The 24294-nt window shown below is 46.3% G+C and overlaps 2 protein-coding genes across 5 annotated transcripts in view; both read left to right on the top strand.

Moving 5' to 3' along the window:
• STIM1 (stromal interaction molecule 1) overlaps nt 1–21008 on the top strand; it is a 183894-nt gene extending 162886 nt beyond the window's left edge. For 2 of the 4 annotated variants that reach the window (XM_087433355.1, XM_014790239.2), the window contains 7 exons: nt 2286–2463; nt 10312–10479; nt 11000–11100; nt 11380–11615; nt 12812–12904; nt 14578–14644; nt 19085–21008. In XM_087433355.1, coding sequence (XP_087289481.1) covers nt 2286–2463; nt 10312–10479; nt 11000–11100; nt 11380–11615; nt 12812–12904; nt 14578–14644; nt 19085–19601 — 1360 coding nt within the window. In that variant the 3' untranslated portion in view covers nt 19602–21008. The remainder of the gene's footprint in view (nt 1–2285; nt 2464–10311; nt 10480–10999; nt 11101–11379; nt 11616–12811; nt 12905–14577; nt 14645–19084) is intronic. The other 2 variants (XM_087433356.1, XM_004433936.3) reach the window with 1 other exon arrangement.
• A 1497-nt stretch (nt 21009–22505) lies between these two features.
• RRM1 (ribonucleotide reductase catalytic subunit M1) overlaps nt 22506–24294 on the top strand; it is a 33996-nt gene continuing 32207 nt past the window's right edge. The window contains exon 1 of the mRNA XM_004433934.3: nt 22506–22731. Within this exon, the coding sequence (XP_004433991.1) occupies nt 22713–22731 (19 nt within the window). The 5' untranslated portion in view covers nt 22506–22712. The remainder of the gene's footprint in view (nt 22732–24294) is intronic.

The following is a 24294-nucleotide window of genomic DNA, read 5'->3' as shown; positions in this document are numbered from 1 at the left end:
AGAGCCAGGGCTTGCAGTCAGGCTGCCTAATTTTCTTACTTGTGATGCTAATTGATTGCTGCCTTCAAGATGCTCAGTCTTATGTGGAGGAGATGGAGTGGGGCAGGGCTTGATTGTACATTTATTTGCTCAATTCTGCACCCAACAATAGTTATTGATCTTCATCTCTACTAGATCCTGTTAGGACTATAAAAGTGGGTCAGTTTTGATTCTACTTTAAAGGAGCTCCCTATTATACAGAGAAGACAGACATATCAGGCTTTTCTGAACAGGTTGCTTTCAGAGAGGATAATATTTCAGTGAAGAATTGAATCCCTAATGGTATAATTTCAGGCAGTTCTGTTGTGGAAGAATACTATAAAGGAGGGTAATCAGCAAGGGAAGGAGATGGGGGCAGGAAATGGCGCCTCTGATTTGTTTTTAGCTATGCATGTAGTGCCACCTGGCGTGTATCTTGAGGAGGTTCAACTCCCTTTCCAGGGACAAAGCAGGCAGAAGACTACAGTTTGTCAGCAGGGAGCTTGCAGCCTAGACATTTTTTCCTCTTCCTTCCCTGCTTGTCCCACCACATCTTTTAAGGCTGCAGCCAGTGACAGATCTGGATTTGGGATTTTTCAGAGGTTGAATTCTGTTTATGCCTCTTCTGTTTCATCTACTTAATTAACTCAGTGGTCAGTGCTCTTCTCTGTGGGCCCTTCTTGTCTGTAGCCTAACCTTTCTCTTCTGTACCTCAAATCTAAGCCCTATATTGCTTGTCTTCTTCATCATCCTTTTCCCTTCCTGGTCCCCTGGTGACTTGGTGGTTCCTACTAAAGTAGAGAGACCTGACAGTGCCTAAGTCCTTTCCCTCTTCCAGAGAGATTAGCAAACTGTTACTGTTTCCTCTGGGTCTAGCCCAGGCCTCACCTTCCCTGACTCCTTTCAGGCAGAGCTGATCGCTCCATCCTTTGGTCTCATCCAACACCTTGTATATCTCTCTATTATAGAACTTATCACACTGTGTGCAGTTATCTGTTTACTTGTTTATGTTGGACTAGACCATGAGCTCCTCAGTGGCAGGGACAGTTTTCTCATTCATCTCCATATCTCTAGGACTCAGCACAGGGCTTGGTATTTAGTAGACACCTGAGAGTAGTTGGTGAATGAATGGATGAATGAATGAATGAATGGATTAACATAGATATGTGGAGGAAAGAAGGGAGGAAGGAAGGAGGCTTGGTTGGATAGATGGAAGGTTTTTTCAGTGAACGGAGGGAATATGTGGGTGGGTACAAGGGTCTATTTTCTTTTTTTTTTTTTTTTTTTTAAAGATTTTATTTATTTTTTGCCCCCAAAGCCCCAGTAGATAGTTGTATGTCACAGCTGCACATCCTTCTAGTTGCTGTATGTGGGACTCGGCCTCAGGCTGGACAGAGAAGTGGTGCCTCGATGCGCACCCGGGATCCGAACCCGGGCCGCCAGCATCGCAGCGCGTGCACTTAACCACCAAGCCACAGGGCCGGCCCTCAAGGGTCTATTTTCATCATAACTGATGCCCTTGAGATCTTACCTACCATGGAAGATACTTAGGAAGGAGATTCAGGCCTGGCAGCAGCAGGCGGCTCTCCCAACCCCTGCCCAGTCCGTTTGGCATGAATTTCATTTTTCTGTGCTTCTGGGAACAGGAGTCCAAGAGTTACAACTCAGTTGTTTCTTTCTCATCTTCCTTAAATCTCCCCACTACCAATACCCCAGTCATATCTCAGCCATCGGGCTTTCTCTGGATCTTTGGTCTAGCTTGCAGGGTAGTCAACATTTATCAAACCTTCCAAATACCCTGGTATAAGGGGAATAACTGCGGCATATGAAGTCATACAGATTGGAATTCTAGTCTCAGTTCTACCTGCTGTTACTTCCCCTCTCTAAGCCTTCATATCCACACCTGTCCTAGGCTGATATTGATACAATGTATCATTATCTGCAGAGAGGACAAATGTGAAATACCTTGTAAAGTAGTAGTTATGATTTTAGTATGTGAGACACCTTAGAGGAAGGATTCGGATACCCAGGAACCTAGCTTCACATCCTTGATTAGTGGCAGCAAAATGATGACCAATGTAAGAATTACAGTAACGACTGTCGTTTCTGCTGGCCCTGAGCTAACTCAGAACCAGATAGTCAGCAGAGTAGGGAGAATATGTGCTGAGAGCTGGAGCCCTCATTTTCCTCTTTGATTCTATGACTCATGGCGTGTTGGCTGGCACCCCCTTGCCTGGCCCCCTCCAGCTCCCTGCATTGCCCCCCAGGCTGCACAAGGCCCAGGAGGAGCACCGCACGGTGGAGGTGGAGAAGGTACATCTGGAGAAGAAGCTGCGTGATGAGATCAACCTTGCCAAGCAGGAAGCCCAGCGGCTGAAGGAGCTGCGGGAGGGTACTGAGAATGAGCGGAGCCGCCAAAAATATGCTGAGGAAGAGTTGGAGCAGGTAGGAGAGTCTGCAAATTCCTTGACACCCAGAAGCAGGGGTGGGTTAAAGGGCAGGGGCCAAAGGTCTGGCTGTAAAGTGTCATGTGTAAGGACTTTGAAATATGGCTCAAAGAATATCTCCAAGAGTTACTAGACTCTTACCAATAAGAGTAGTGGAAAAATTGCAAAAAATGGTCACTGTGATTTTCAAAGAACAGTGGATAACAGATGATAATTTGTTTCTTTTTTACTGAGGTATTTACATGAAGTGTACAAATCATAAGTATACAGCTGGCAAGCTTTTACACATGTAGGTACCTGTGTAACCGCCATCCAGATCAAGATGCAGAACCTTTTAAGCACCCCAGAAGGCTCACTTTTGCCTCCCCCTGCCCCCTGTCAATATTCCATCCAGAAGGTGACTACAGTCATAATCTCTAAACCAGATTAGTTTCACCTGATTTTGAACTTCACATATGTGGCATTAAACAGTATATATTCTTTTTTGTTTGATTTCTTTCACTCAACATTATATCTGTGAGAGTCATCCATGTTATTGCATGTAGTGAGAGTTGGTTTATTTCCATTGGTGAGTAATAATCCATTGTATACTATAAATTATATATCCATTCTCCTGTTGATAGACATTTGAGTTTGTTTGCAGATTTTTTGTGTTTTATGAATAACATTGCTATGATCCTTCTTGCACATGTCTCTTGGTGGGCATAAGCACTTATTTCTGTTGGATATATAATAGGGCATTTATATATTTAGCTTTCTTAGAAATTGCCAAACAGTTTTCCACAATGGTTGTACCAATCTCTACTACCACCAGCAATGTGTGAGAGTTCTAGTTGAGCTACAATCTTGGTATTTTTAGGCATTTTAATTTTACATATTCTGGTAGGGATATAGTTGTATTTCATTGTGATTTTAATTTTCATTTTCCTAATGACTAATAATATTGAACATCTTTTCATAAATTTACTGATGTTTTTATTTGGGAATCTCTTCTCATTTTTAAAATTGGAGTATCTGTCTTTTTCTTAATTGATTTGTGAGAATTCTTTATATATTCTAGATATAAGTATTTTTATCTATCTATCTATCTATCTATCTATCTATCTATCTATCTATCTATCTATCAAGCAATTATTTTCTCCCAGCCTGTGGCTTGCTTTTTTGCTCTCTTAATATTGTCTTTTAATGAACAGAGTTCTTGATTTTATTTATTTATTTATTTACTTTATTTATTTATTTTTTTTCCCCAAAGCCCCACTAGATAGTTGTATGTCATAGTTGCACATCCTTCTAGTTGCTGTATGTGGGACGTGGCCTCAGCATGGCTGGAGAAGCAGTGCATTGGTGCACACCCAGGATCTGAACCCGGGCCACCGGTAGCGGAGCGCGCACACTTAACTGCTAAGCCACTGGGCCAGCCGAGTTCTTGATTTTAATAAAGTCCAATTTAATCAATCTTTTTTCTTTTTTTAAAAAAATGGTTGGTGCTTTTTGTGTCCTGTTTAAGAAATCTTCCCCTACTCCCAAGGTGTTTTCCTAAATTTGCTTCTAGAAGCTTTATTGTTTTACTTTTCACATTTAGGGGTATGGTTTATTTCAAATTAATTTTTGTGTATGATTTGAAGTAGAAGGTCAAGGTTCTTTTTTTCCCAGGTAGATACTCTGTTCTGTAGTCTATTTGTCTATCCTTACAGCACATTGTCTTATGATAAGCTTGATATCTGGTAGTGTTAAGTTCTCCAGCTTTATTCTTCTTCAAGATGGCCTTGACTATTCTAGGTTCTTTGCGTTTCCATTAACTTGTCATTCTGCTGCCCGCCGCCCCTCATCTCCTCACCCCCCCCCCCCAAAAAAAACCCTGCTGGGATTTTTATTGTTTTTGTATTGAATCTATAGATAAATGTGGGAGACAACTGACATTTTAACCAAATAATTCTTCCAATCCATGAGCATTGTTTATCCTGTCACCTATTTAGGTCTTTTAAATTTCTCTCAGCAATGTTTTGTAGCTTTCAATGTAGAAGTCTTGCACTTTTTTTTTTTTTTTAATTTTAACTTGTTCTTATTTTTCTAGCTTCTTGAGGTGGAAGGTTAGGTTACTGATTTTAAACTTTTAATTCTTTGCTTTTTTTGTGAGGAAGATCAGCCCTGAGCTAACATCCATCCCAATCCTCCTCTTTTTTGATGAGGAAGACTGGCCCCGGGCTAACATCTGTGCCCATCTTCCTCCACTTTTTATGGGATGCCGCCACAGCACGGCCTGACCAGCTGTGCATCGGTGCGCGCCTGGGATCCGAACAGTGGGCGCCAGCAGTGGAGCGCAGCGCACTTAACCGCTATGCCAGGGGGCCGGCCCCTAATTCTTTCTAATATATGCATTTAGAGCTATAAATTTCCATTTTAGCACTGCTTTAGCTACATTTACTAAGTTTTGGTATTTTTAGTTCAAAAGATTTTCTAATTTCTATTGCAATTTCTTTTTTTTTGACCCATGGTTATTTAGATGTGTGTTGTTTAATTTTCAAACACTTGGGAACTTTTCCAGTTATCTTTCTCATTGATTTCTAGTTTATTTTCGCTGTGTTCAGAGAACATATGCTGTATGGTTTCATTCCTTTCAAATGTGTTGTGACTTGGTTTATGTGAACAGACTAAACTATACAGTTGAAAGGCAAAGAGTGTCAGACTGGATAAAAAAATAAAACCCAACTGTATGCTGTTTATAGGAGACACACTTTAAGTATAATGATACAAAAAGGTTAAAAGTAAAAGGATAAGAAAAGATATATGATACAAACACTAAGCAAAATAAAGCAGGGGTAGCTATATTAATATCAGACAAAGTAGACTTAGAGAAAGAAGTATTATTAGAGACAAAAATGGACATTTCATAATGACAAGTTTGTGAATTCAACAGTAATATCTAACAATCCTTAATTTGGATATACCTAATAATATAGTTAAAAATGTATAATGCAAAAGTTGAAAAAACTAAAAAGATAGTAGACAAATTTATAATCAGAGTTAGAGATTGTAACACCTCTCTCAATAATAAGCAGCCAAAAATATCAGGATATAAAAAATTTAAAAATGATTAATCAATTTGACTTCATTGACACATATAGAGCATTTTACCTAACAACTGCAAAATACTCTTTCTCTTTAGTGTCACATATCGCTTCTGCTCTATTCTCTCTTCTCCTTCTGGGAATCCAATGTTTATGAGACCTTTTAATTGTATCCTACATGTCTCTTATGCTTGGTTCTTTCCTTTTTTTCTCTCTGTGCTTTGGTTTGGTTATTTTCTATGGATCTGTCTTTGAGTTCCCTAATCCTATATTCTGCTGTGGACATTGTGTTGTTTAACCCGTCCCGTGGAATCCTACTCTCAGATAATATATTTTTCAGTTCTAGAATGCCCATTTTACTCTTTTATAGATTCTAGTTCCCTGTTGAAAACTTCCATGTTTTCTTCTATTGTGTCCAACTTTTCCTGTATTTTCTTTAACATTTAAATCATAGTTATTTATTTATTTATTTATTTATTTTGTGAGGAAGATCAGTCCTGAGCTAACATCCACGCCAATCCTCCTCTTTTTGCTGAGGAAGACTGGCTCTGACCTAACATCTGTGCCCATCTTCCTCCACTTTATATGGGACGCCGCCACAGCATGGCCGGACAAGCGGTGCGTCAGTGCGCGCCCGGGATCCAAACCCAGGCCGCCAGCACCGGAGCGCGCGCACTTAACCGCTACGCTGCAGGGCCAGCACCATCAATCATAGTTATTTTACAGTCCTTGTCTGGTAACTCTAACATCTGGATCATTTGTGGGACTGCTTATTTCTCCTCTTGATTATTGGTTATATTTTCCTGCCTCTTCTCATGTAATTTATTTTTATTAAATGCTGGACAGTGTATATAAAAAATAATAGAAGCTCCAGATAATTTTATCTTCCATCAACTATAGGGTTCCCCCTTTTTCTGTTAGGTATATAGGGTGAGGACCTGATCACCTCAAGCCAATCAGAGACTGAGCTGTATTGGAACTGGGTTGTAGTTTTAGTCAGACTTGGTCTAGCGCTCATTTGTCCCAGTTCCTCAGGCATGTCCCTTCGTGACTTTTTATCGTGAGCTGGTGGCTTTCTTCTTCTCAGCCCTGAAAGACTATGAGAGACTCACTTCTGCCACTTGGAGGTTTTGATTTTAGCTCTTTGGCCTCCTCCTTCAAAACATTGAAGATGTCTTGAGGGAAGACTCGCTGTGTATTTGAGGCAGATCCCCTCCTTCTTGCAATATTTTGTGTCCTAAGCATTATGAAATTATGGGAGGTTTTATTCCACTGTTTGGCCAAGCTACCTATTTTCCTGCACAGCCACAGGACTCAGTAAATGCCCAAAAAGAAAACTAGATGTGTGTTGGGGACCCCTCAATTTCCAATTTGTTATACCAGTACCCATGCTACCAACAAAAGCTAGGCTGGTTTCTCTGTGCCCGGGTGGAGTCCCTGGGCCGGGCTCAATTCTCAGCTATCACCTAGAATCATCAAACACCTCCAGGGAAGAAAATGGATGACAATGGTCAATTCACCTTAGAAAGGCTTTTCCCTCTCTGGATTTTTAGTTCATCTAGTCCAGTGGTTCTCAAACTTTTTGGTCTCAAGAGCCTTTTACTAATGGGCCGGCCCCGTGGCTTAGCGGTTAAGTGCGCGCACTCCGCTGCTGGCAGCCTGGGTTCGGATCCCGGGTGCGCACCGATGCGCCACTTCTCCAGCCATGCTGAGGCCGCGTCCCACATACAGCAACTAGAAGGATGTGCAACTATGACATACAACTATCTACTGGGGCTTTGGGGGAAAAATATAAAAGAGCCTTTTACTATTAAAAATTATTTAGGACCTCAAAGAACATTTTTATGGGGGCAATATGTTGCTATTTACCCTATTAGAAATTAAAACTGAGAAAAATTTAGAAATATTTATTAATTTATTTAAAATAGTATATTAAATCCCTTACATGTTAACACATATAATGTATTTTTATAAAAAATGACTACATTTTCTAAAATAAAAAAAATTTAATGAGAAAAGTGTGTGTTTTTATTTATTTATTTTTTTGGTGAGGAAGATTGGCCCTGGGCTAACATCTGTTGTCAATCTTCCTCTTTTTGCTTGAGGAAGATTGTCCCTGAGCTAACATGCATGCCAGTCTTCCTCTATTTTGTACGTGGGATGCTGCCACAGCATAGCTTGATGAGCAGTGCATAAGTCCATGCCGGGGATCCGAACCTGCGAACCCTGGGCCACTGAAGCAGAGTGTGCGAACTTAACCACTACACCACCGGGCCGGCCCCAGAAGAGTGATTTTCTTTTACAATTTTGCAAATATTTTTAATGTCTGACTTAATAGACTGCTGGATACTTATATTAGTGTCTATATTCCATCTGTTGTGGTATCACTCATCATGTAGCCTCTGGAGAACGCCACAGTTCAGTTGTGAGAGAAAGGGAGTGAAAAAAGTAAATAATGTCTTAGTGTTATTATGAAAATAATTTGACCTCATAGTTGGTCTGAAAGGGTCTTGGGGTCACTTGAGGATCCCTGGATCACATTTTGATAACTGCAGACCTAGTCTCTATTGTTTCTACAGCTCTCTGATGTCTTTGAAAATTTTTCATAATTATGATAATTTGTCTTTGAAAATTTTCATAATTTTTATAACTTGTACAGCCTTTTCTAGATGTTGTGTCAGATCAGAATAGTTCTGCCATGACCTATTGCGTGCTATGGGGATGTGGAAGTCAGGTGATAGCACTTTAAAGCGCACAGATCAATGGTTATTAACTTTGCTACATGTTAGAATCACTTGGAGAGCCTTAAAAATTTTTTGATGCCCAGGCCAACACCCCAGATCAGTGAAATCAGAATCTCTGGGTTAGGGTCCCCATATCAGTATTTTTAAAGTTCCCAGGTGATTCCAGTGTGTGACAAGGTTGAGAACCACAGCCATAGAACAAAAGAATAGGACAAGTGAACTTTGACTTGTCCCAGCTCCCATCTGTTGTCTTCTCCTTCAAGCATTTACTTCTGTGTGACAAGATGTGCTTGTCTCTGTTCCTTTGCCTCCCGTCTCCCCCATTCCCTATTTTGTCATTTTTTCTCTCATTAAACAACCAGTTTTTGAGCCTGTTAGGCCAGCAACTTTGTGCCTCCCTGATTATCCCACTTCCCTCTATGTGCTTTTTTCTTTTTTTTTTTTTTTTTTAAAGATTTTATTTATTTATTTTCTCCCCAAAGCCCCAGTAGATTGTTGTATGTCATAGCTGCACGTCTTTCTAGTTGCTGTATGTGGGACGCGGCCTCAGCATGGCCGGAGAAGCGGTGCGTCGGTGCGCGCCCGGGATCCGAACCCGGGCCGCCAGCAGCAGAGCGCATGCACTTAACCGCTAAGCCACGGGGCCGGCCCAATGTGCTTTTTTCTCTTCTCTCTCCATTCTTCCCTTCTCAGCTTATCCCATTCACTTAACTGCTTTTAATATAGAACTTGATCATAAATTTTCAGACTTGGTATATGAGACTTGAATGTATATGTTCTTCATTGTAAATCTACAAAACCAGGAGTGAGCCATTTTATAGTTTCTTTTTTAAGGAACAAAAACCAAATGAAGATTGGTCCTCTCATTGGCTCTCCAAGGAATAAAGGTGTTCTGTCATTAGCTAAGGCCCTCCCAGTCTATCTTAGGCTGTGGAGGGGACCTCAGGCCTGTTCTGGGATACTCGCTTTATTGGGTGAAGTTGGCCATAATGGAACTGCTCTGGGATTCTGACCAGCTGAAGGTCAGTGTCCAGATGGGGAAGTTGGGGAATCGCTTATATTGTGGTAGCCTGGGTGAGATGTCAAGGAATCCAATGTATATAACGTCTGATGTACTTTCAGACCTTTCATACTTGAGTGCTTTTTGACTGTCTGCGTCATCGTATGCCCCTTGCTGAGAAGTCAGTGAGGACATTTCTGCTTATGCATTGGTCCTTTCATGTCTTGGCCTCTCTTGGCAATGCCCATGTTAGGTGTAAGCATGCTTGTTGTCTTCTCACCTTGTAGAGAGTGCCCTTCAAAGCCTACCTGCCCTGCTCAATGGGAGAACCACAGACAAGGTCTCTGGGCTAGAGGACACTTTGGAGAGCATCCAGGCCAATCCCCTTTAGAATAGCAATCATATTTAAGGTCTCTCTGACATGAGCCTTCACATACCTCCCATGATGGGGAGCTCACTTTCTCCTGAGATCACCCCCTCACTTATGGTTTGGATTTGCATGGGAAAAGTGTTTTCTCGCACTGAATTGAGATCTGCTATAGGAAGCACAGGGTCACACAGCCAGTTGAGTGACAGACCAGGGACCAGAACCAGATTTCCAGATTCCAAATCAAGTGCTTTTTCTGCCACATCGTGATCTCTTGAGGTCCAAGCACAGACCCCAACTCTCAGAAATGTGATTCACTGAGCTGACCCGTGCCTCAAGAGACAGGGAAAATTGTTGAGATTGGCTGCATGACCAGGAGAGGCATCTCATGTGTGGGAAAAGAGTGCTCTAGTCTGGTGGCAAAAAGGTCTCAATTTGCGTTCTGGTTGACACTACTGATTATGTGACCTTGAGTAGGTTACTTTCCTTTTCTGAGCTTGCTTCCTTGTATATAAAAGAGAATAATCCTTGCCCTGTCTCCGTAATGGGAGAATTGTGAAGCTCACATGAGAACGCAGATAAGAACTCTAAATTCTGAAGTGTCATACACAGGCATTGGAGAGGGTCATGTTTGTAGACGTGAACTCATGTCCTCTTGGCTGCACAGGTTCGGGAGGCCTTGAGGAAAGCAGAGAAGGAGCTGGAATCGCACAGCTCATGGTATGCTCCAGAGGCCCTTCAGAAGTGGCTGCAGCTGACACATGAGGTGGAGGTGCAGTACTACAACATCAAGAAGCAAAATGCTGAGAAGCAACTGCTAGTGGCCAAGGAGGGGGTGAGACCTGCCCTCCAGCTCCCCTCTCCTCCTTGCCTCCCTCCCTTTCACCCACCCTTCTTCCTCCTCTCTGCCCCTCCGTCTCCCTCCTGTTGGACAGAGATGTCCTGGTGCTGGGTTCTGTTTCTTTTCCTAGTATACAGCTCCTGATAATGTCCTCAAGCCTCTGGAGAGGGGAATGAGGGTATGGGGGTGCTCCCACCTGCCTTCTGGGCAAGATGTGGCAAGTGGAGGCAGGTAGAGGGAAGGCTCTGCCAGCCCCGGGCTGCTATGGGGACAGAATCCTCCCAGGGCTGGGATACTGCCACGAGATCCCTTTGCTTCTCTCGTTGCCTCTGTTTTCTTTTTTCCTCTGCTCTTTTCCCTCTTCTTGCCTTCCTTTTCCCTTTCTGTTCTCTTCCTTTTTCTTGTGCAGCCTAAGCTGTGCTAGGAGGAGGGAGACCCAGCCACAGAAAGGCATTTCTCATTTTTCCAACCCCTAATCCCTGCTTTTTTTAAGCTGAGGGTCTCATCTTTGCAGGCCGAGAAGATAAAAAAGAAGAGAAACACTCTCTTTGGCACCTTCCACGTGGCCCACAGCTCTTCCCTGGATGATGTGGATCACAAAATCCTAACGGCTAAGTAGGTAGCACCTGTTGTCCTCTGGCGATGTCCATCCCATCCTCAGGGTTTGAGGGTGTACAGGGCCTCCAACCCCAATTCTACTTCTTCACTGGTAGGGGGACAGGTATGGTCTCCTGCCCCAGTCCTTATCCAGCTCCCACCTTGCTCTTAATTTTTATGATTTAATTGTGTTTCTTATTTACACATACCCCCCAACTTGTTCCTCTGATAAGAGGCTCATTCCTGTTGGGGCTCACACCCAGCCCATGCCTGAAATTGTCTTTCATCTGTCTTCAGGCAAGCTCTGAGTGAGGTGACAGCAGCACTGCGGGAGCGCCTGCACCGCTGGCAGCAGATTGAGATCCTCTGTGGCTTCCAGATTGTCAATAACCCTGGCATCCACTCACTGGTGACTGCCCTCAACATAGACCCCAGCTGGATGGGCACTACACGCCCCAACCCTGCCCACTTCATCATGACTGACGACGTGGATGACATGGATGAGGAGATTGTGTCACCCTTGTCCATGCAGTGTAGGTGACCTCCTGGGTGAGGACGAAGGAAGGAGCCTTTGATGCACAGGTTAAGAAGTCATTGGCCTCTGCCGTGCTTGAACAGCATGTGGGGCAGATACCAAGGAAGATGTTCAATTCATGACCTTGGTTAATAAAGCACATTTTACATCAGGCTCTTCCTTTCTAGTTGTCTTTTCAGTGGTTTTTTCCTTGCTGTTTGCTCTGTCTACCCTCTGGGTCTATTGTGTCAAATGTGTCTCCTGCACTCTTTGTGTTTTTTAATCCCTTTATTCTTCTTTATTCCCCCCATCTACCTTTATGAAAATAATCTCTTTTAGTGGTTCATAATATAAAAATGTCATTCATTTTGACTATTTATCACTTTTATTTATTTTCATTTTTATTCCTTCTTCCTAATTGCTAAAGTAGATGAATGGAATGTCTCTTTCTCTCTGCCTTTTTGTGTGAGGCCCCAGGGAGCAATAGTCCCTGACAGTGATATAGCCCTAAATCCTCCAAGCCAGAAAGACATTCTTGCGCAGGAGGCATCTCCTGCGCAAGCATGTCTGGCTTTCCACTGAGCTCTTGGACCTCCCCACCCTCTGTCTTGGGTCTTCCCACTCCCTTTTCTCCCCTCTGAGTGATGAGAGCTGAGTAGAGCAGAGTCAAAAGAGACAACACTCTGTGGGAATTCTTCAGTGAATGAAGGCACTTATCCCTTACTGGCCCAGTTGAATTTTTCTCTGGATCAGAGACTCTTTTGGATAAACAGAATAGACCTTTATGGAAAAGCTGTTGTCCTGGGCCCATATCCCACGAGTGCAGAAGGGATGGCGGAAAGCTGGGGCTGGGTTAGGGCTCACTTTCAGAAAGCCAGATTCTTTAATCAGGCTGGATTTTAGCTCCAGACAGTATTTATTTGTAAATTTCTTCAATGATATCTTGCCTCTGGCCAAGCTCATTGTCTCCCTGGTCTGGTATCTTGTCACGGCTTTAGTCAAAGGCCCAACAAGGTTGGGATCACTGACAGGCATAGCTTGATCCTGATGTATTGATCTAAAGACTCCTATGTTCTCTGGGTTGGGAGGGACCTTCATTAACTTTGAGCTACCCACTCCTTGCCCCTGGCCCTTCCCTTATCCCAGTGATGTGCAGGCTGAAGCCCTCTGTAAATCAGATTCTCTTCTCATTTTGGCCTGGCCGTTGGACCCTAGATGCTGCCTGGCTGATGGGGCGTAGGTTCAGTGACCGCTCTCTCTGCTCAACATCCGCCGGCTCGGATGATCAGTCCCTCTGGAAATACCCGGGTTTGAGGAGCCCCTTTGGGGCTTTTGTTTTTCCAACTTTGGGGACTAAACCAACACTCCTGCCCCACGGGCCCCTTCTCCTGCCTGTCTCACTCCCCTGCCTGCTCCCTCTGTTCCCTCAGCACTGTCCCTACTAACTGCAGGGAGGGGTTCGGGGGTGAGAAGAATCAGCCTGCTCAGCTGAGGCCTGGAGAGAGAACACTCATGGTGATGGAAGGCTTAGGCTTTTCCTTTCAGCCCAGCTAGACGGATGTCCTGGTGGCCCTTCTTCCAGCTGGGCTGGGATGCAAAGAGGGAAGGAAATATCCTCCCCCTCTTCTTTTTGTGCTTGTCCCTTTTCCCTTTCTTTCTCCCTTTCCCTCTCCCTATTCCATGCTTCCTCTTCAACCGCCCTGTCATTCCTTGAAAGCTACCAGCCATAGAAGCCCTGCCTCCCCAGTTATCCATCACCGTGGAACTGTGCTCTCTCCCTACTGGCCTTTCCAAGGCTTCTGCCATGCTTGTAACCTGGCCCTTTCTCCGATCTTTAGGGAGAAGGCAGAGAGGCCTGTTTAGCAGGGTAGCAGAGAAAAAACAAAGGTGTGAATTTAGTGTTCAGCTGGAGCTGGAGTGAGCCCAGGGGGATGCTCCAGCACATTCCTAAATTGCCTGGCACCCACGTAGCCCTTCACTGGATGTGGTGGCCAACATCTTCCAAGAGCCTGATTTGCAACATTGATCCAAGAACTGTTTCTTTGTTGTTTACATGCTTATTGGAGGAAATTTGGAAAGTAAAAGACTAATAAACATGAGTATAGTTTTTGAGCGCCTTCTCTTTTAGTCTTTCATCTGTGAAATTTTTTATAATTTTTTATGTGGTCAAGATAATGATAACCACTGCTATTTATTGAGTGCCACGAACTGTGTCAGGTACTTTAAATACATTATCTTGAAGCCTCACAACAACTCTGCAGAATTTTATAAATTAGGAATTAAAATAGGGAAGTAAGTTACTCAAAGTCACAGCTAGAAGTGGAAAGGCCTGGTTTTAAACTCTAGTCTTTTGTATTCTATAGCTCAAGTTATTTCTTTTACATATAATTTTGTATCCTTTTGTTTTCCCTAAGCATTTTAATAGGCATTTTTCTATGTTTTAAAAATCTTTTCATAAGCAGAATTTTTAATAGCTGTATAGTCTTCCAGCAACTGGATGTATCATCATTTTCCCATTATTCCACCTTTATGTTTACTTCCATACAATTATTAATAATGATGTGATGAACATGTTTGTCTATAAATCTTTGTCTAAATTGTGAATTATTTCCCGAGGTTGGCTTTCTAAAAAGGCTGGTTCTTAATGCTCTCCCGGACCTTGCCCCCAACTCCTACCCTTCCCTGTCCTGCCTGTGGCCTCCTACTAACTGCCTTGCCATTTCCGTTTATAGTAATGTTGGCCCTAGGTCTCCTTCCATTGCGATTGTCACTAAAACTGACCTGGGCACCTCGTCTTCAATTTCCCCTTCCTTTTAGGACCCCTGGTGGGAGGTTTTTGGGAGGAGGTGCCCCAGTCTCCATATTGGGCACCCAAAGGCCCAGAGTGGTTTCCAGCAAGCATTTCTCCATGGGAAAACCTGCTTGCCTGCCAGCCCAAAGTAGGCTGGCCCTTCCTTACACTTTCTTCACTCTCCTTGCAGCCCCCAGCCTGCAGACCAGTGTCCGGCAGCGCCTGACGGAGCCACAACATGGCCTGGGATCTCAGAGGTTGGTAGAGGGCGAGGCTGGCCACTTCTTGACAAGCCGGGTATCTCTGCGGCGAATGCGCAGCCTTCCATCTGGACAGTCTTTCAGTTCTGAAGGCCACGAGACCAGCTCTCCATCTGCCTCTGCTTCTTCTTCCTGCTCCTCTACCACCATCACCACCACCACCACCACCTCCACCACCTCCATCACCACCGTCCATGTCCACCCTGTTTATTACCACCACAGCACTTCCTATTTCCTCCAGATGGAGCCCTACCCTGACCCACCCCCTTCTGACAGCACCGCTGTGATGCCTGGGCATTCAGAGAGCTTGGGGTATCAGCTGTCTCTCTTCTCTTTCTTTCTTCCCTTCCTTCCCTTTTTGCTGCCTTTACCTTGACCTCTGCCTGCTGTGGTCAGCTGGGGGGTATGTGCAGGGGGGCCTCTTTTCCTTGTCCTATCCTTTCCCAGCCCTGGGACTCCTTCTTAAGGTCAGCCTAACTCCCCACACCTTTCTTCCCTGCTCTGTTTGGGGTTTTCTGACTCTAAAAATGAGTAACACCCCCCCCTTCCTCACAGTCCTATAGCACTTTTGCCTAAACTATGCACTCTTACATCCGTTATCTCAGTGGAGTCCTTACTCCCTTTACTCCTTCCACAAACATTTGTTGATATCTATTCTGTCCCAGGCTCTGCTGGGCATGGGGATTCATAGATGATAAGATACAATCCAAGCCATCAAGAGTTACAGTCTGGTCTGGGAGAGGTACATAATAATTGTGGGACAACTTGAGAAGTGCTATGGGTGTTGAGGAGGGAGTGACTAACAGTGTGTACCTGGGTGGAATGCTTCACAAAAGAGATGACATTTGTGCTAAAACCCTGTGTGCAGGAAAAGGAGAAAGTGTATTCTAGGTAGAGGAAACATCATGTGCAGAGGCATGGAGGTTCAAGAGAATATGATATATTTGTGGTTAGAACGTTGGATGTGTGTTGGTGGGAAGGGGCAGCAGATGAGGCTAGAATGATAAAGGGCTCTCAAGGCAAGGGCTTTGGCCATTACCCTTTAGGAGATGGAGAACTGAAAAAGCGTTTCTAAAAGAAAGTGAATTGGTCAGATTTGCATTTTAGAAATAACATTTTAGTAGCCTGTATAAAAGAAAGAAGGAGGAGACTACAGGAATTTGGAAGTCATTACAGTAGACCACTAGGGAAGGTAAAGAGGTCTTGGCATGGAAAGGAGAGGATTAATTTGGTAACTGGCTATGAGGAGTGAAGGAGAGGGAAGAGTCTAGGATGACACCCAGGTTTCTAGCTTCGGTGACTGAATGGGTGTAGTACCCTTCATGGAGTTGGGGAACAGAAGAAGGGAAACAGGTTTAGGGGTTTTGGACAAGAAACGTTTATAGGTGGGGTAGACGTTAAAATACTCACTTTCAGAGTAGGAAGTTAAGGTTCTGAAAGGTTAAGTAATTTTCCCAAGGTCCCACAGCTAATTAGGAGCAGAACACAGACTAGAACTTGGCTTTCCATTCCAGGACACTCTATGGATATTTCTGTCCTTCCACAGGGTCTCAATAAGTGTAATAATTGTATAAGAATTGGTGAAAGGCTTTCTCCCACCTCCTGGTCTGGCAGCTGCAGGGACTTTCCCTACTAATACCACAAGATGAGAGGCTAGGGTCAGAACAAGCCTGGAACAAGCTTGGACTCAGAACGTCCCCCTCCTCTGGAATCACCTCGCATCTCTGAAGTGACCACAGCCCAATCCTGGCCTCTGGGCTGCAGCCTGCTTACCCTGTTGCTTTCTTTTGGTCCTGCCTCACTCTGGATACCAGTCTCTGTAGCTCTGCCCCTTGAACCTCTGGATAGTTATCCTTGAGGGCTGTTCCTTGTTCTTTCACAAAGGGACTACCTTTGCTAGTGTTATCACTCAGAAGAGCTGCTCATCTTCATTCTCATCCTCATTTTCATTCAAAAGCCTAGGCAGGGAGACTGCCCCTCCGAATACAGATGGAGAGGAATGAATTGGGTTGGGGGCACTAGGGGATGCTATGAATTTCATGTTCCAAAGCCCAAGCTGAGGGCAGTGGGAAGGGAGGATGGGGAGGTACCTGCATCCACCTGGCCTGTTCACTACTTAATTTTCTTTTGCACCATGCACCAGAGGATCATCTCTAAAGGCAAACAGGCTCTCTAGTAAGGTTAGTAGCTTGGGATGGGAGCCCAAGGCAGCCCAGCCTTTGGGGAGGGACACCCCTGGCCTGAATTTTCTCAAAGATTCAGGGAGGGAAGGTGAGCTTGCCTCAATGGGCCTTTTCCCTCCTACACCTACCCAGGCTTCCTCCCAGGTTCTTTTCTTGCTTTGGAAGTCTCAGCTTTTCGTTGATGATGGAAGTATAGAGGGATGGGAATCATGACCAAATGGGACTGTGCGCCAGGAGGAGTGACCAACCTCTTGCCCTTTCTTCTTTAGCATTAGAAAGGTCCTAGGATCCTCACCTCCTCTGCCTAAAGGGCCCCTTTTCCCAGTGTGGTTCCTTCCCAGAACTTCCTTCCACTGAGCACCTTGCTCCGTGGTTCATATATGTATGGAAAAGTCAGGATATGGAGAGGATCATCTTGGGGCTTAGAAAAACAAGGGCACATTTAAATAGAAGCAAGGACAGTATCAGATATATGAAACCAAATATGAAAGTGAATATTGGTAAACACTAAAGTGTGTGGCTGAAACAGTATTTGTAGAATAGGAGTTGGAGCTGGAATTGTTCTCTGCTATCTCTTGTCTCCAGGAAGGTACTGGCCCCAAATTGAGGCTGCTTAGTTAATACTTTCCCACTGAGAATTAAACCTACAACAGCTATGAGCCAACCTCCTGCTTTTGCCTGTTTTAGGGGCCTGGTGCCCTCCCTAATTTCTGACCCATAGCCTCCTCCTTTCCAGGTCCTGTGGTGCTCTCCTTTCCCACTCATGACTCCTTCCCTTTGGCTTCCTGACTTGGATGTTTAAGCATTTCCCTTAGCCCTCTCCTCTGCCTCTGCCATGGGTTCTCAGGCTTCTGGGAAGGCAGAAGGAGGGTTAAAGGATTGGCAAGGGACCCCCACATCTACCCTTTTGTCTGTAGAGGCAGGAGGGGTGGCATAAATGGTTCATGGCCTTCTTAGGGATAGCCAGCCCCTTACAGGGTCTCGACTTCCTGGACTAGCCTCTGTGTGTGCATGTCCAGTGTGCAGTGCCACATCCGCATAACTCAGCCTTGCAAAGAAGCCTCTTGTGACTGGCCCACATATGGGTCTTCCAGCTTGACTGGCCTCATCATCTTCATTCCCCCAATACTTGCTCCATTTCTAAGTGCTTTGCCAACATATTTGATCCTCCAAACAGTCTTGCAAGATAATTGAATTGGTATTGTCTTCATTTGGCCAAAATTGAGGACCAGCAAGTTTAGATGACTTGTCCAAGGTCACACAGCAAGCCTCAGGCAGAGATGGAAGTTGAGTCAGACTTTATGACTTATAGTGCACAGCTCTTCTGAACCACTGCTCTGTAAAGGCCAATGCCCTGTCCTTCTACACCTCCCTACAGTCTCCCTGTCAGCAGAGCTCTAAAAAAGGCCCCACCCTTCCTGCTGCCAGCTGCCTTTGAACTCTGAAACACTTCTTGTGACCCCCTTTGAATCCTATGAGGGGGTTGGAAGAGGCAGCATCCTGGCCTTTTGGGGTGGGTGAGGGATTGTTTGCAAGGCTGTTCTAACCTTCTCCTCCTCAGCCTGGGTCAGGCCCACTTATTGCATGTGCCCTGTTCCTTGGGGCCTGGCCCAGACTGGATGTGTCCCAGGATGTGACAGGAGTAAGTAGGGGAGGAAGACATGGAAAATGGTGACTCAGAGCAATATGTGGGTTCTGTGTTAGCTTAGGGCTGAGTCCTAAGAAATCTAGCCAGCTATGGGAAGGCAGAGATTTTATTGAGGAGGATGCCTATGCAATTGAAGTGTATGGTTGCACCAGTTTAGGGGCTGGGCATTCAGCAGGGGTGGGGCCCAGGCATTAGAAAGCCCTTTGCCAGACAGATGATGGTATAATAACATTTGTTTTTGTTGTTTGTCTCTTCTCTCACCATCACTTTTCTTTTTTTCTCTCCTGGTCTTTCTTATTTCCACCTGCTGCTTCTTTTGCTATTCTTCCTCCCCAATTTTATTCTCTTCTCCCTGTCTCTTCTCCAATCTATCCCCATTCCTGCCTCCTCTCTCATCCTGTATTTATGGCTTACTCAACTTCCTTCTGTTCTCATTCTTCTCTTTCTCACCCACCTCTTTATTCTGTTTTCTCTCTCCTGCCCCTCTCTTCATCTCCACTTTCCTACCCTGTCCTTGGCATCTCATGTTGTCCCTCTCTCCTCAACTTTCCCCCTGTCCCCCTATCCTGTATGTGTCCCTTTCTTCCTCTCTGCCCTGTCTTGCAGGGATTTGACCCATTCCGATTCGGAGTCCTCCCTCCACATGAGTGACCGCCAGCGTATGGTCCCCAAGCCTCCTCAGATGGTCCGGGCTGCAGATGAAGCTCTCAATGCCATGACTTCCAATGGCAGCCACCGGCTGATTGAGGGGCTCCACCCAGGGTCTCTGGTGGAGAAACTGCCTGACAGCCCTGCCCTGGCCAAGAAGGCACTATTGGCGCTGAACCATGGGCTGGACAAGGCCCACAGCCTGATGGAGCTGAGCCCCCCAGCCCCACCTGGTGGTTCTCCACTTTTGGATTCTTCCCGTTCTCACAGCTCCAGTTCCCCAGACCCAGACACGCCATCTCCAGCTGGGGACAGCCGAGCCTTGCAGGCCAGCCGAAATACACGCATTCCCCACCTGGCTGGCAAGAAGGCTGCGGCTGAGGAGGATAATGGCTCCATTGGTGAGGAGACAGACTCCAGCCCAGGCCGGAAGAAGTTTCCCCTCAAAATCTTTAAGAAGCCTCTTAAGAAATAGGCAGGATGAGGGTTTCAATGGCAGGACAGCTTGTCCTTCCCTGGTCTTTTGCCTCCCCTTCCCTCCCTTCCAAGATATCTGGCCCCTAGAGTGGGGCATGGGAAGGGCTGGCCCAGGGGCCTGGGCACTGTACATACCTGCCCCCCTCATCCTCGTGTCCTTCAATATTATTTATTAACTGACCACCATGGCCTGCCTGCCCTGCCTCCCTCCCAACCCTGGGCTGCTGCTGTCACTCCCTCTCCACTTCAGTGCATGTCTTAGTTGCCGTCCCCTCAGTTCCCAGCTCCACTTCTGGGGTCCAGCTTCTGTCTCTGCTGTCCCAGTTTTGAGGTTTGGTTTCTTGTTTCTCTCTGTCTCCTGCTTTCAGGCTCCTCTCTCCCACCACTCCCCAACTTCCCTTAGCAGCTAGGGCGGGAGATAGGAGTAACTTCTGACTCCTGTGCCTCAGATCTGTTCCACCCCATCTACGGTGGTTTTGTTTCCCCGAGACTGGGGCCTAGGGCCTAATATATGAAGTTTATTCTTTGAGAGTGTGGTGGGCCAGAGGGAACCTCAGCCTGGAGCTCACTTAGGCCTCCAGGGGTCCGTGGGGGAGTGAAACCAATTCCCAGAGAACAAGCTATTAGAGAGTTTTGAAGAGAGACCAGGCTAGGGGATAGATTGAGAGAGACTTCTCTTAGTTGGAGGATAGGTAGATGCTAAAGTTGTGGGCTACAAGGCCCGCACACCTTTTCTCTCTTCTCTCACCCACACCTGCATCTCTTTTATCCCTGCTCCCCGACACTGCAGGAGGATTTGTCTATAAGAGGTGCTGCCCAAATGCTCCCAAGCATCAATACTCCTGGGTCTCAGGACAATTGGCTCCCCTGGCCATGGGAGCCTCAGCCATGATACAGGGCTCTAATGGGGCCCTGAAGCTGTTGGGCAGGATGTTGTTGCATTTGAACCAAAAGACAGTTTAAAATTGAAAAAAGAAATCTCCTGAATTTCCCAAGTGCCTGCACCACATACTCCCCTGACCTTGTCAGACCCCATTTTCATGTTACTGCATAGCCTGGGCCAGAGGCTCAAAAAGGACACAGCCAGTTTAGGGAAGAGGATAGCTAAGGAAGATGGTGTAGGTGAAGGCGGCTGTGTGACCACTTCCCCCACCCTTCCCACCCTCTAGACAACTCTCTCCCTTACCTGTTTCTGCTATGGCTGTAAAGGTATTTTCCCTCTGCCCCACTCCCTGTCATGACTTTACTCTGGGATCCTATTTTGGGCCTGGGGTGGGGACACCTGGGGCTGGTCTTAGGAGGGTGCCAAGCTGCAGACTGCCCTGGACACCCTCACCTGGGTTTTTCTGTGTTATTTCATAAGACTCTTTGAAGTCCAATAAAGCATGTAGGAGATTTTAACCTCTGCTGGCTTTGACTCTCATTGTGTTCTCTGTGGTCTGTGTGGCATGGCAGACAGGGTGAGGAAGAGACTATTTCTCCTCTGCCAGGGGAAAATGAAACTCTAATACACATACCCAAAAGCTCTCTGGATAGGGTTACCAGATGAAATACAGGATGTCTGGTTAAATTTGAATTTCAGATAAACTGATTTTTGTATAATTATGCCCCATGCAATATTTGGGACACATTATTTATTTATTTAATTTTTGGTGAGGAAAATTAGCCCTGAGCTAACATCCCTTGCCCATCCTCCTTTTTTTTTTTTTTCTTTGGCTGAGGAAGATTGGCGTTGGGCTAACATCCGTGCCCATCTTCCTCTACTTTATATGTGGGACACCTGCCATAGCATGGCTTGATGAGCTGTGCAGAGGTCGGCGCCTGGGATCCCAACCTGCGAACCTGGGGCTGCCAAGTGGGGGCGTGTGGACCTAACCACTATGCCACCTGACCTGCCCTGGACATATTATTTTTACTTGCTAAATTTAGCAAACCTACCTCTAGGCCATCCTGACCCTATCTATCCTATAGCTTCACCTATCACCATTGACTTTGAGAATTACTTCTCAGGAAGCTTGGGATGCATCTGGAGGTCGGTGGGGAACCAATGAAAGGTTTTAGGAGGGGCTGTCACATGAGATTTCATAAAAACCAGTTTATGTAGCCCAAATCAGAAGCTTCTACATCAGTCTGTATATTATGTTTCTCACCTTTTCTTAACTCCCTACAGTCACCAAACTCAAACCCCTTCTACCGCCACAGCCTTATTGCTGTGGAACCCTGTCTCTACCACCATCCAGTGGAGAATTCTAAAAGCATGGGTCATGGCCCTGCCCTGCTCAAAACTCTCCCAGGGCTCCCATTTCTGTCAGGATAAAATCCAAGGCCGTTGCCCTAGCCCGGCTCTCTTCCAACCCGACTGAGTGCCTGACTTCCGGCCGACCTAAGAGCCCCGGGCTCCCGGCTGCCTCCGCCTGTCGATCTCAGGCTACAGCCCACATCGGACGGCAGCCTCGGGTTATGTAACAGTCTCATAATGTAACAGTCGTCAAGCAGCAGTAAGCGGCCTCATAATGTAACAGTCGTCAAGACAAGAAAAAGTGTATGGGATGGTTGGGTTTTTGCTGTTAGGATTTCAAAAATACTTGAACCGTCTTGACGTCGGCGGCGGCGCGCTAGCAAGAGGGGCAGGGCCAGGCCTGGCGGGCTCTGCGCGCTACATCCGGCCCCGGGGCCTCAGATTCCGCTTTGCCCACACCCAACATGGCGGCGAGGGAGCACGTTCCCGCCGGGCGTGCCCACACCTAATGTGGCCGCAGGAGAGGCGCAGTTTCGGGGGCCCCGCCCATATTCAACATGGCGGCCATTGGGAGAGCCCGACTCTGCTCTGCTAGTCCTGCCCACCGGCGAGGGCGCTGGCAGCGTCGAGTAACGTCATTGGAGCTCCGTCGCGCCGCTTTTGCGTCGCAGGTGGCGGGAGCGGGAAGGGGATTCGGATTGTCGCGCCTAGGCTCTGTGGAGAAAGTGCTCTCTGGCCCCAACTCCAGTGCCTGCCCCTGAGCAGCTCCTGGAGCCCGACCTTTCGCACTCTGCCACCTTCCCCATCCCGCCGGCGCCTCAGAGCTGCAGCCCTGACTTGAGTCCCTCAGCGCCTCAGCCACTAGCTGCGATGCATGTGATCAAGCGAGGTGAGAGGCCGGAGAGGGGGCGGCGGGGTGGTGGGAGCGGGGAAAGGGGCCGTGGCTGCCCCCGCCGGAGCAGTTGGCCGCGCCCGCCCGCCTCCGCCGCTTCCCGCCCTGCCCGCCGCTTCTTCCCGCCCTGTCAGCCCGCTCGGCCTTCGGGCTTCCGTCAGTCGGCCCCCCATCCCCTCTTGGGCCCTCAGTCTGCGTTCCCTCGGCTTTGTGGTCCCGCCGCGTTTCAAAAGGATAACACCTCCCTCTCTCGAGGAGTTACTGTTTGCGCCTCCCCGCAAGCCCCCGAGGCAGGGATCGTTAGCTCCTCTTCACAGATGGAGAAACTGAAGCGCAGAGAGAGCTTCGGGCACTGACGCAGAGTCACCCAGTTAGTTGATGGGGAGGCCAGGGTTCAAACCCATAGCTCGCACCGGCGTTTTATTTAAAAGGTTTATTTGAAGACTGTGGGGTTGATGACCTGCTCTAGGCACTGGAGGGAGCTAGGAAAGCAGGGACTCTGACCCTACACGGGCACCCATCAGCTTCCTGATCTCTTTTGTGGAGTGAGGGTAGGAATGCGGGGCGACAAACACCAGATCTCAGCCTCAGACATCTCCCTGGAGTTTGCTCTTTGTAGATGTGTTGCCGTTTGCCCCAGGAGTAGTCCCAGAGGAGTTACAGAGACTGAGACAGAGTTTAGGAGAGAGTCTTTCCCCGCGATGGCAAGAGATACTAATCAGGGTAGGGTGGCCAAGACATCTTCTGACAGGAGGGGAACCAGGAAGAGAAAGGGACTTGTGTTCTTCGTCAACCGTTATTTCCCATTAGGCTTGCTCGGTACCTTCTTTGTGCCAGCCCTTTGCTTGGCTATGTGAAATTATAAGAGGAGACGGTCCCTGCCCTGGGAAAAGGTTTAATCAGGTTGGAAAAACAAGAGCAAAACATACTTTTAACAGAGAACCATATGAGACAGGTACAGACAAGTTTTGAGTCGAATCTACTTGCCTCTGTTAAAGCAATAAAGTTATTTCAAATTGTAGGCACTTAGTAAATACTGGTTGACTGGGTGTTTGCTTTGCCCGCTCGGCTGTGAGTGTTTCATAGATGAGGACTTTATGCCCACACTTAGCACAGGACCTGCCATGAATAGATGCTCAAAGAATGAATGAAAATAATTTATTTTAAAATGTATGCTGAGTGCTGTGGGTATGTGTCCAAGTGATTTAACTACAGCGAAGAGATGGAGAGGTGGACAGTGGTGGCCCTTCTTCCTGTTTTTAGTGTCCTGAGAACATCATTCTCTGAATTTCCCTAGTCCCCCATTTTATTGAGCTGATGAGACCAAAGACCAGAACACATAGTGCACTTTTATTGGTCCATTCCTGTGAGTGAGAGATGACCATCCAGTTTTTTAGACCTTTAGAAAAAGTTATGGAAGAATGAGGATCCTCTTATGATAAATCTGTAACAGAGATGAATTGAAAACTTGGATGTAGATTACTGGAGTGGGTAACACCTCTGCATTGAATTTTTAACCTTTTGGGTCCACTTTCAAATATTGTAGTTTAAAAAGTACCA

The sequence above is a fragment of the Ceratotherium simum genome, chromosome 7, assembly GCF_057802395.1.
Source record: "Ceratotherium simum simum isolate JZ-2026a chromosome 7, ASM5780239v1, whole genome shotgun sequence".
Lineage (NCBI taxonomy): Eukaryota > Metazoa > Chordata > Mammalia > Perissodactyla > Rhinocerotidae > Ceratotherium > Ceratotherium simum.
Note: the sequence above shows the minus strand (reverse complement) of the source record. Positions and strands in the feature narration are given on the sequence as shown.